The sequence below is a fragment of the Durio zibethinus genome, chromosome 12, assembly GCF_047325235.1.
Source record: "Durio zibethinus cultivar Kanyao isolate XHJ-2024 chromosome 12, ASM4732523v1, whole genome shotgun sequence".
Classification (NCBI taxonomy): domain Eukaryota; kingdom Viridiplantae; phylum Streptophyta; class Magnoliopsida; order Malvales; family Malvaceae; genus Durio; species Durio zibethinus.
The window spans coordinates 23,729,038-23,741,679 of NC_143173.1; the positions used below are offsets into that span (position 1 = coordinate 23,729,038).

The 12,642-nt window shown below is 31.8% G+C and overlaps 2 protein-coding genes across 2 annotated transcripts; both read left to right on the forward strand.

Annotated features, from left to right (window-relative positions):
- The first annotated feature begins 796 nt into the window (after window positions 1-796).
- LOC111296393 (exocyst complex component EXO70A1-like) lies at window positions 797-5,910 on the forward strand. The gene is made up of 11 exons (XM_022890681.2): window positions 797-1,029; window positions 1,131-1,226; window positions 1,540-1,745; window positions 1,839-2,081; window positions 2,726-2,864; window positions 2,944-3,156; window positions 3,708-3,913; window positions 4,696-4,911; window positions 4,991-5,090; window positions 5,164-5,417; window positions 5,517-5,910. The coding sequence occupies exons 1-11, from the start codon at window positions 883-885 to the stop codon at window positions 5,632-5,634; spliced, it is 1,938 nt and encodes a 645-aa protein (XP_022746416.2). The 5' UTR covers window positions 797-882; the 3' UTR covers window positions 5,635-5,910.
- Window positions 5,911-11,519: 5,609 nt separating this feature from the next.
- Window positions 11,520-12,410, forward strand: LOC111298012 (hydroxyproline-rich glycoprotein family protein). Its single transcript, XM_022892683.2, has one exon. The coding sequence runs from the start codon at window positions 11,520-11,522 to the stop codon at window positions 12,408-12,410; it is 891 nt and encodes a 296-aa protein (XP_022748418.2).
- The last annotated feature ends 232 nt before the right edge of the window (window positions 12,411-12,642 follow it).

Consider the following 12,642-nt stretch of genomic DNA (forward strand, 5'->3'; position numbering starts at 1 on the left):
TATTTTATATAATTATAGCTCATTATTTAATAACTTATTATTTTAGATTTTAGCATAATTGTAGCTCTTTATATAATTTATTCTAAATCACATAATTAAAAATTAATAATATAATTATAACATAAACATAACATATATATACAAATCAGTAACTTATTTTATATAATTTATTCTAAATCAGATGATAGTTGATACCCATATATAATTATAAAAAATTATATAATTTATTTTAAATGATATATTGATATGTATATCCATAATAATTAAAAAATATAATTTATTTTAAATTATATTATAAATTATAAAAAATTTTAAAAATAACCTAACATATATAATTTATATTATTTTGATACTAAAAAATATATATTAATTTGATATTTTTAATAAGTTTTCATTTATATTATATTTATTTATGTTATATTTATTATTTTTATTAAATTAATATTTTAAAATAAAATTATACTTAATTAGTATTGGGTTAATTTAAATTCTAATTAAAAGAGTTGATATTGATAACCTTTTATGATTAAATCAGATTGGTCTAGTTTCTTATTAGAATGGGTTGTGCGAGTTTTTTGTATTCGCATCAAAATTGACAGGTAATTCCGAGGCAAAATTTTGCTGACGTGGAATAAAAATATTGCAAAATAAATTAACAAAAAAAAGCCGGGGCCCACCAGCTGACCCCCTCTTTCCTTCATAACAACTTCATATTTTGTCGTAGAACTCGACGAGAGACAGAAAAACCGAAATAAAGCAACGAGGCAACTCCCACTCAAATCAAATCTCTCTATAAAAATAAATTAATAAATAAATCATTTCAAAATTAAAGCTTACGTCTTAAGTAAAATCACGCCCCCAGGCCATCGAGAGAGGAAAAACATGGCAATGGAGGCATTGCGGGAGAGAGCAGCGCTCGTCAGAGAGTCGTTGCAGAAGAGCCAAATCATAACGGAAAGCATGGTCTCCATTCTCGGTTCCTTCGATCACCGACTCTCCGCTCTCGAGACCGCTATGCGCCCTACTCAGGTCTCGTTTCTTTCCTTTTCGTTTTATTTGGGAAATGAGAGATCTCTTTGATTTGAACTGAGAATAATTAGATTTTTTATTTTCTTTTTTGCTTTACGTAGATACGAACGCATTCCATCAGGAGAGCGCATGAGAATATTGATAAGACTTTGACAGCAGCTGAAACCATTTTGGCGCAATTTGATGTCACGCGCAAGGTTTTCCTTTTTCCTTTATGTTTTCTCTCATTCATTTGTTTATTCGATCCGTTCGGTGCTTACAGGTTACAACACAGATAATATTTTATATGGTATAGGAAGATAATTGATTACTTAATTAGTCAAAATTATCATTAGATCTTGTTTGCAGCTAGAAGACAAAGTTCAAATTTAAAAATGTGATTTCAACCACCAAACATAACTTGATTGGGAACTTTTCTTACTATCCTCTCAATAATATCATATAATTTGGAAATATAATGCTGTTTTGATTATTAATGCTGATGTTTTTACTAATTTATATATACTTTAGGCGGAAGCAAAGATTCTGAGAGGGCCGCATGAGGACCTTGAGAGCTATCTAGGAGCAATTGATCAGCTGAGAAGCAATATTAAGTTTTTCAGCGACCACAAAAGTTTTAAGAGTAGTGATGGTATACTTAATCATGCCAATAGCTTACTCGCAAAAGCTATCTCGAAATTAGAAGATGAGTTTAGAACGCTATTAACAAATTGCAGGTTGGTTTTAAAATTTTCTGTTTTGTTGAATTATGCTGGATGATTCTTTTAGAATGGGAAATTTTAGAGTTTTACACTTTGTTTAAACTTCAGCAAGCCAGTGGAACCTGATCACCTTTTCGATGGCCTACCAAATTCTCTAAAACCATCGGCAACGTCACCTGGGAAGCAAGGTGATCTTGGTAGCAAGAATCATTCAGAGAACCAAAAGAACTTAGAAAATGCTGTTTACACACCTCTGACTCTTATTCCGCCCAGGGTTCTACCTTTGCTACATGATTTAGCCCAACAAATGGTTCAAGCTGGCCACCAGCAACAGTTGTTCAGGATCTACAGGTGAAACCTATTTTCTTGATCTGATACTAAGATGTTTATTATTCTCTTCTTAGTGATTATAGCTTTTGAACTTCTTGAGTGTTCTGTTTTGGAATTCATGGGTAATGAGGTATATCTGAAGAATTATAATTTTTCACTGCTTTTCCTATTTATGTTTGGCACAAGTAGGTTAAAGAACTGTCTTGACGTGGGTAAAGTGTACAATTTCAGATTTGTGTATTTAATACTGTCTTGGGACACTTTGATTCCGGCAAGTATCTAAGTTATGATACATCATCCAAGCAATACAGTTGAAAGCTAGCTATTTGTTGCTCAGCATAGCTTGTATTTTTCTGATAATTTGGTACCAATCTCAAAGATAGACTGGGTAGTCTTAAAGATCGGTTTCTACCATTGATGTGGGGTTTTTCAAGACATTTGAGTAACAGATATCTTCACCTGTTTAACTTTGCAGACATTTATGCAAATTTTCAGTGCAGAGCTTGGTAGGATAAATTACCTTTTGACATGCATTGCTTATTAGATTTCTGCATAGATGGGGACTTCTTTGGTTGAAAAGAACTTTGATCTTTGTTGGATTTCACTCTTGGTGCTCTAGAATCTTGAATAATTGCTGCCAATCATACGATATTTCAAATTGCTAGGGATACTCGTGCTTCGGTCTTGGAACAGAGCCTCAGGAAATTGGGCGTAGAGAAACTTAGTAAAGATGATGTCCAGAAAATGCAGTGGGAGGTTTTGGAGGCTAAGATTGGGAATTGGATACATCATATGCGCATTGCTGTAAGGATTTGTGTGAAATTCTGCTTCAATGATAGTATTCTAGTTCTTTTTTCGAACCTTATCATATTGCTTGACACAGGTGAAACTGCTCTTCGCTGGGGAAAAGAAAATCTGTGATCAAATACTTGATGGCATTGATTCCCTTAGGGATCAATGTTTTGCTGAAGTCACTGCAAACAGTGTAGCTGTACTCCTTAGTTTTGGAGAGGCTATTGCCAGAAGCAAGAGATCACCTGAAAAATTATTCGTTCTTTTGGATATGTATGAGATAATGCGAGAACTACAGTCTGAGGTATCACTAATTTTTCTTGTAGTATATTTATTACATTATGATTAAAAAATTATTTACAACAGTGATAGTTGATTGGTTCATCTTAGACATCTCGAGTTTCTTTTTTATTAGATGCATGAGAAGCGCATCCTGATTATTAGATTTTCTATTTTGTTGTTAATCCACTAAATCATGAGTTCCATTTCATAGATGCTATATATTCTAATGCATTGTTTTCAATTCATGAATAAATTTCATGAGTTTGAAAAAGGGTTGGATCAGATGTGTATCAAAATAATTTAAAACATTGTGGTGAACTTGCATTTATGTAATAAAAGCTAGGATTAATATCCATTAAAATGACATAAAATCATAGAGCAAAACAAAATATTTTTGTTGTGATTAACTAGTATTGCTGTAATTGGCTCATTTAGTTCCGCTTTCATAAAATTATAACATGCATTATAGAGAGAGATGCAAATAGATTTGCATGACTTTCTAAGTTGAAACTTTTTTCCTTCTTCCCTTCTCTCTCTCTCTCTCTCTCTCTCTCTCTGGCGGCATGTGGACAGATTGAATTTCTGTTTGGATGTAAATCTTGCATTGAAATGCGGGAATCTGCTCAGAGCTTGACAAAGCGGCTAGCTCAGACAGCGCAAGAGACCTTTGTCGATTTTGAGGAAGCAGTTGAGAAAGATGTCACCAAAACCACTGTTCTTGATGGAACTGTCCATCCTTTGACTAGCTATGTGATAAATTATGTGAAGTTTCTTTTTGAGTAAGTTGTATTTTTCCACTTTTAACTACTACTAGTTTTGAGTTAGTATTGTCATACCCTTGGTATATTTTGCCACTTCAAATTGTCAGGTAAATTTTTGGATGGTCAACCACTTTGATTTACTGATTGCATTGCCACTTTATCCACTACTAGTTTTAGTTATTATTGTTGTACCTTTGTTATATTATGCCGCTTCAATTTATCTGCTATAGACAAATTTTTGGATGGTCAACCATTTCAACTTACTTATTGCAATACACTTAGTATGTTTTATGTGGCATATCTCGTATCATATATCAACTTGTTTGTGATCTTGAATCCACTGTGTTGGTGATTTCCTTCCAAGTGCTATCTTTGCCTTCCTTTCTTGTCTTCTCTTTCATTTCATTTTTCTTTGGCATGTGCTGGAAATGATTCCTTTCCATCAAAAAAAAAAAAAGGACACTATGTGAACATTATATACGGATCCCATACTACCCCCATAATCTGAAAATCCATAACCCTGATTGCTATAGGAATACAGTTTAGTTGACCCGTGCCTGTTTGAAGAGCCTCAATTAATCCTGTTTTTCTTTGATAAGAATCAATTCGATCTTTATAAGGCTCTTTGTCGGATTGAAATTCTATGGGATCCAAAGAGATCATATCTTCACCCATAGGACCCCAAGTACCTGGATCAATCGGAAGTTCAGTTCTATCTGAACTATTCGTTTCCAAATAATATCCACATTGTCCACAAATATTCATTTTTGACATCTGATTGTGGTTGTTGAATTGTGCAGCTACCAGTCAACACTGAAGCAACTTTTTCAAGAGTTTGATGATGGTGATAGTCATGCTGATGTTGATGCTGATGCTCAGTTGACTAATGTGACTACAAGGATTGTGCAAGTTCTACTGACTAACCTTGATGGGAAATCCAAGCAATATAAGGACCCTGCATTGACACAACTATTTATGATGAACAACATTCACTACATAGTGAGATCTGTGCGAAGGTGTGTTTTATGTTTAGCTTGTTTTGTTGGTGATAATTCGCAATGCACGCTTGTTTGCCACTTCTATATTTATTTACAGGTCAGAAGCCAAGGATTTGTTGGGAGATGATTGGGTTCAAATTCACCGTCGGATTGTTCAGCAGCATGCAAATCAGTATAAAAGGATTTCTTGGGCAAAGGTTCTGTTTCCTGACTTACAATGCAGTCATATGGCTAAAATACCATGCTAAATGGCTTTGTTTTAGTCTGCAGATCCTTCAGTGTCTCACCATTCAGGGGGCTGCTCCATCCACTGGTGGTGGTGGTCTATTGGGAGGTGACTCTGGCAGTGGAGTTTCAAGAGCAGTGGTGAAAGAGAGGTTCAAGGCTTTCAATGTCCAGTTTGAGGATCTTCATATGAGGCAATCTCAGTGGACTGTTCCAGACAGTGAATTACGCGAGTCCTTGAGGCTGGCTGTTGCTGAAGTCCTCTTGCCTGCCTATAGATCTTTCTTTAAACGTTTTGGGCACGTTCTTTCATAATTCTGGCCTAGCTTCTTTTCTTTGTCCTCATTCTTTTCATCCCTCTCATCTAACATATCTATTTTGCTTTCCGCAATCAACAGGCCCATGATCGAGAGTGGAAAAAACCCTGGGAAGTACATTAGATACAGGCCAGAGGACCTTGAGCAAATGCTAGGTGAATTCTTTGAAAGTAAGACATGGAATGAACAAAAGCGATAAACGTTTGTCAGAATCCCTATCTTTGTTGTTCAAAATTTTATAGAGTTGAATTCGAGTTTTCAACTATTCATTGTACAATGCGGAGGTAAAAATAATAGGCCAGGTTAATGAATTCTTTTATGCAAGGCTTGCTTTATTCTTCCAATCTAGCCAATTTGATTTTATTTCTCTATTTTTGACCTCCGTTCGCGCGTATGAAAATAGGTGTAAATAGTCATTTTTCTTATAGAAAAAAACATATTATTAATCAAAGAAAATCAAAGATGCAATTCAACACGAACAGATCAAGAGTAAAACCGCTAATGGCAGTGCCTATGTACCCTTTTCCTATTCTTAACTCCCCGTACATTTCGAAATCATCTTGAAAACTAATTCTTAATAAGAAAAATTATTTCATTAACTGTCGCAAGATTAGTAGGGTAACATATACTCTTAGAATCTTTCTTGTGGAATTAAAAAAATTATATTGACAGTTTATCAAATAATAACTTGTTTTAGTAAACCATTTCCACTTTGCAACTTAATTTAGCAGCAAAGCCAAGCATCATATAATCATATAAACAAGGGAGTGAGGTTGAAGTTTTCCTGTGAAAGTGTGCTTTTTCCATTGTCAATTCTTAGGTACGACTTGTTCCTCTTTAATTGTAATTAGTTATTCTCAGAAAATCCTTATCTTTCTTCTTGAAGCAAGAAATGTGTTGTGATCAAATAACTGTCAGTCAGGCTGTTGTTTCTTCCTCCTTTTAATGACGAGAAACCTCTTACGGTTGAGTAAAATTGTGATACCTGCACTATCATCAATGTAGTCGGCCTAATTGGGCTCTGATATCCGGCCGTTTAAGTTGTACAAATAGGATTAGCTTTAGTCATTTGTGAAAAACATTTCATGTACTTTGGCCATGCTAAAGTTAATTGCTGCTAGGGGGGAACATCAACTAGAAGATGCATTTGGTAATGTTTTGGACCATCTTCGTGTCTAGAAATTATGAAGTCCATTTTGGCTTAGTGACACTTTTTCTGGCAAAATTTAAATGGAAATCATTGATTTTTTGTTAGAACCTAGTCTGGAAGAGCGGCCCTAGCGAGATATTCAAGGGGAAACGACTGGAGGAAAGTTGATTTGATGTTGATGTCTCCTGCAGCAAACTTTGATAGTCAAAATTCATTCTCTCTCTGTATCAGACCTTAACCTATCCTGCTTCTTAACCGCGGCAAGCTGGGACATCACGCTGCTGTTAGCTAATCAGAACAGCGTTTTGGAGATGGACATTGACAGCTTTGAAAGTTCATTATACAATTACACTAACCATATTTCATGTGCTGTTATGAAGGCAATGCACCTTGGGCCGAAGAAGCAATGACTTGTGCAAATGAAGTTCAACAGCCCTTCATTATGACGGGGAGTTGGAGGGGATAAGGAAAGATGAAATAAAGGAAAATTGAGCTTTCTTATAGCTAGGGATGTAGTTGAGGGTTTTATTTGTATCCAACAGGTATATTGAGTTGGGATTAATTATGACTTGAAGCCTGATTCTCTTTTCTAACATTAGAGAATATTTCCATGGCTGCTTCAAGTGAATTGGAATTTGCACCAGAGAAAAGAAACTATAGCACCATTGATAAATTCTTCGTGTCTCTTTTCACCATAACTTTTGCAGTAATGAATGCTTTCCTCTTTGCCTATTTTCGCCAGTGGTAGTCCACTTGAGGTTAAACCAATTAAGAGCGGTTTTCATTTCCAGGTTCGACTTATCGGATTATTGGAAAGTGTCAGCTAATTTAAACACACAGTTTTCGCATCACAACCCCAACAAAACCTTCAATGAAAATCAAGTCCATTGAGGGTACCGTGTATCACAATAATATTGAACCCCTGGCAGCAGCAACAATTTTAGATTCATTCAAGTTGAAAACAGGTGAGCTAGAAATTTCCAGGATGGGTTTTTCAAGCATTTGCTTGTATGGTAAGCCGGTGGTAATAAGGCGTGAAGTTCTTGAAGATATTTTGAAGGATTTGCAAAGTGGGGTTTTTCAGTTTTCTGTGAAAATGAGAATTATAAATTCAACATACTTGACATAAATGCACGTATCTTTTTGTTCAAAAAGCTCAATTTCAATCTCCCATCCTCAAAATAAAAAAATATAGAGAAAAATTATTTACTTCAACGGAAAAAGATAAGACTGGAATATTGTAATTGACGAAGTCTTCGTAAAAAAACCAGGACTAAGAAGTAAGGCAGAAACCAACAGTGCTCTGAATTATAGCCAACAAAAAGCCTTGGCTCCAATCTTTTACCATGCATGCACATTAATAGTGTTATACACTAAATGATAAATATGGGAAGATCACAAGATGCACGAATGCTAGCTAGTTATGTTGAAATTGTGTATATGAAGATGAGTGGTTCAAAGGCTTGGCATATCTGGTTGATTGATTCTTTTTTTTTTTGTAATGCAATCTGAGTTTTTTTAGGTTTCATTGGGCTTAATCTCTTTCTCGAACAATTTTAAGGATGATTTTTCACATTAATTCAGTAAATTTATAATTTTATTTTTAGAGTGTTCTCCACAATTTTTTTTTTTTTTTTGGGTTGAGTGATTCTTTTATTATAAATCAACTTTATACTTTTTCATTCAAAAAATATATGAATTGTGTACTTATGTTGACTGATCATTTTATCTGTTCAATTTAATTAATTTCTTTAAATTAATTTTATCCCTCGCAATTATAATATATTCATCTCATTTTTATCTCCATTTCGTCGTTTTCGTATAACGCACAATTGTGAAATATGAGTAGAGAAATGCAATATATCTACGTTCATGTTTGCAAATTTGCTATCTCATTGAAATTTTATAAACTAAAATGCCATATATATATATTTATATCCATATTTGTAGAAAAATTCAATGAGATTCAAACTCATCTGTTCCGAAAGATTTCTTCCATGGTCGACTCTTATTATTGTCTTGTAAATTTAAGATCATGATAATTTATGACTGAAAAACGCTAGCAGGAAATAACTAAGCATCAATTTAGGACTATTATTCTACACATCATTGATGAAAATTTTAAATATTACGAACGAGATTAAAATATTATTATGTTTTTTTTATCTATCATATTAATTTGTTGATTATTTTATTATCATGATTTTTCGTTTATAAAATTTAAAATTTTATAGCACAATAAACGGAATAATATATATTTATTAATTTAATTAAGAACCAATTAGCATAGGGTTTGCCGTAAGGGAGGATTCCGATTTTGATAGAATGGGAAAGTGCCGTTTTTAACCTGTAATGTCAAACAATTAACACAATTAAACATGATTAATATTAAAATATTTAATCAATAATTTAATATTAAATCAAAATGATAATATCAAAAACATATTAAAATATAATTATATATATGTTATAAACATATTATTTATATGTTGACATGATAACAAGATTAAAATATGATTAATTAGTTAATCATATCTTAAATGTGTAATACACATAAGATATAAAATACGATACGTGTAACAATTCAATGGTATACGAGATTATGTTCATAAAGTAAATATTCATTTAGGCATTATAATGTTAAGGTGTAATTGCATAAAGTAATTAGAAATATTATAATCAACCATTGCAACCATTAAACATATAAATGTATATTTATAATAAAAATAAAAAAATGTAAAAAAATCATAATATGTGTATTACTCTTTTTTAATAATTTTTTGATAATTGAATTTATAATTTTGTATGAACTTTAATTTTAATTAATCTAAATTAAATAAATAAATAATATAAATATAATTCAGGACTCATCATATGTACCATTAAAAAAGATAAAGAGTAAATTAGATGATTCCTTGAAAATGAAAAATTATATGCTTTACTTAAGATAAAGTTAAATGTTTGGAGGGCATACACATTATGATATAATAATTTAGACTATAACAATTAGTAATTGAGAAATAGTGAAAAGATTTTGTTTATGTTTTATTCAATATCACAAACTCATAATATGCCATAACTCATTGAATGAGAAATGTGTTTTATATGAATTTGATTGAATTATTACTTATGAAATTTAACAGAAAAGAATTCTAAAAATAAAGATGAGAGTAAATTTGAGTTAATTTTGGATAACAAATCCACCATATCTCATAAATAAATTTTTAATATAGTGTAATTTGATATAAATTTTATTTGTAAATTTTTAATTGATTTAAATTTAAATAACTAACGAATAAAAAATTATATATTTAATGATAAATAATTATTATTAAATAAATAAATAATTCTAAAAATTGAAATATAAATTTGTTATTTTTTAAAAATTTATAAAGGTATTTATGTTATTCATTTTTAACACTTTTAGATTTAAATTTAAATAACTAACTAATAAAAGCTATATTTTTAATAACAAATAATCTTTTTTAAATAAATAAAAATACTAAAAATTTAAAGATAAATTTGTTATTTCTTAAAATTTATAAAGATATTTATGTCGTTCATTTTTAATAATTTTAAAGTTTACACTTTTATATATAAATAGGTATAGATAGATAGATGCTATATATATATATATATATATATATATAATTTTTCCATATTTACAAAAACATTCAATGGGATTCGAACTCTTTTATGCCAAAAGATTTCTTCAAGGCTTGACTCTTATTATTGTCTTGTAAATTTAATATCATTATAATTTATATTTAGAATTGATAATTCGTGCTATCATGTCATATTTCGTGTCAAACACAATACAAATAATCTTGATATGAATATTACACGGATTCTTAAATAACACGAATAATCAAAACATGAATACGATATGTTTATTGTACATGTTACACATAACATAACACAATTAACACATTTTAATCTGTTTTAAGAATGAGTAACATAACATGACACGATTAACACGATTAAACATGATTAACACTAAAATATCTAATCAATAATTTAACATTAAATCAAAATGATAATATCATAAAAATATTAAAATACGATTATATACGCGTTACAAACATATCATTTATACATGATACCATAATTAAAATATAATTAATTAATTAGTTATATCTTAAATATGTAACGCATAAAATACGAAACATGACACCTGTAAAATTGTGTCTTAAACATGTTGACATAATTAAAACACAAAACACGATTATCAAAAATATATATAATTTATTATATTTCATTTTCGTATCTAAACACATCATTATATTTATTTATAATTGTCAGGTCTATTTATGACTAAAAAAACGCTAGCAGAATAACTAAACATCTAACTAGGCATGCATATCCAATAATAAAAAGACAATGATTTTAAATTTTGGATTATTATTATACACATCATTGATGAAATCTTTAAATATTACAAACGAAATTAAAATATTATCTTATATTTTTTATCTATCATATTAATTTGTTGATTGTTTTACTATTATGAATTTTCCTTTATAAAATTTAAAAATTTCATCCCACAATGTACGAAATAATATATATTTTTAATTTAACTAAGAATCAATGAGCATAGTGTTTACCGTAAGGGAGGATTCCAATTTTCATAGAATGGGAAAATGCCGTTTTTAACATGTAATGTTAAACGAATAAGATTGAGTAGTAGACAAATCCACCAACTTCCATTTTGTCTATTTTTGCCCAAAAACTTCAAACAAGAAAAGTTCTAAACATTGTATTAATCATATCACAATATTTTGTTCCTTAATTTCTGTTTCACTTCCTTTCCTTGATTGATTCCATCCTCAATCTTTTCTCCTTTCTGTTTCAATTCATCTCCTTGATTTCATCCTCAATCTTCTCTTTCTCTTGTTCTTTTTCAGAGAAATCCCAAGAGAGAGAGTTAAAAAAAAATGTCTTCTCAATCCGAAGATCATCAAAACAAACGGGATCAATCAAATCATCAGTCGTCTTCGTCGTCAGATACAAATAACAATCACCAAACAGCACCGCCGCCATCAGAACCGCCTAACAACCAATCACCGGCACACGGTTATCCGCCGGCGATGGGTTACCCGCCACAAATGATGTATCCCAATGCCCCACACCCTGGCTACCCTCCTCCTCCACCCCATGGTTATAACCATTACCCTTACACGCAACCACCGCCAGCCTTTTATTATAGTCAGGGTTATCCATCTTCCCAACATGATCGATGTTCAGGATTTGCTCGTGGAATTATTGCAGCTATGATTCTTTTAATTGTTCTTTCCTGCCTCTCAAGCCTAATCACCTGGGCAGTTTTACGCCCACAAATCCCAGTTTTCCATGTAGATAACATGTCTGTCTCCAATTTCAATACATCATCGACTCCTTTCACGGCAACGTGGGATACAAATCTTACACTCGAAAACCCAAACCATAAGTTAAGACTTTACTTCGATAGAATCGTGGGTGCTATGTTTTACAATGAAGAAGATTCCTTGGGTTCTGCTTGGCTCAACCCCATTTTCATGGACACCCAAACCAAAACCACGATACATGCTGTCATTTCCGCAAATGGTTCAGCTCAAAACGCGGTGCCGATTTGGTTAGCACAAGAAATGGGCAAAGATCGAGCCACAGGGGCCGTGAGTTTTGCCTTGAGATTTCGGGTGTGGGCAACGTTTAAAAGTGGGTCGTGGTGGACGAGGAGTTTGATACTGAGAGTTTTATGTGACGATTTGAAGGTTAATTTCGTGGGCGCTTCAGGGAATGGAGCATTATCACCTGGAAATCGTGACGATTGCGAGGTTTATGCCTGACTAAATTCAATCTGTTCATTTTTTAAAAATTTTTTTCTTCTTAATTGGTTTTGATCCTTTCTTTTTTTTTTTTTTTTGGGATTACAAGAAAACAATTGAATGAAAGGGTCAATTAATTATGTAGTCTTGGGTGGAATTCGGTTGTGATTTGGAAATTCAGGAATTTGTTAACATATAGATTTTTTTTCTTGTTTTGAACTGTTAGATATACTAATATACTACCTTGTGCCCC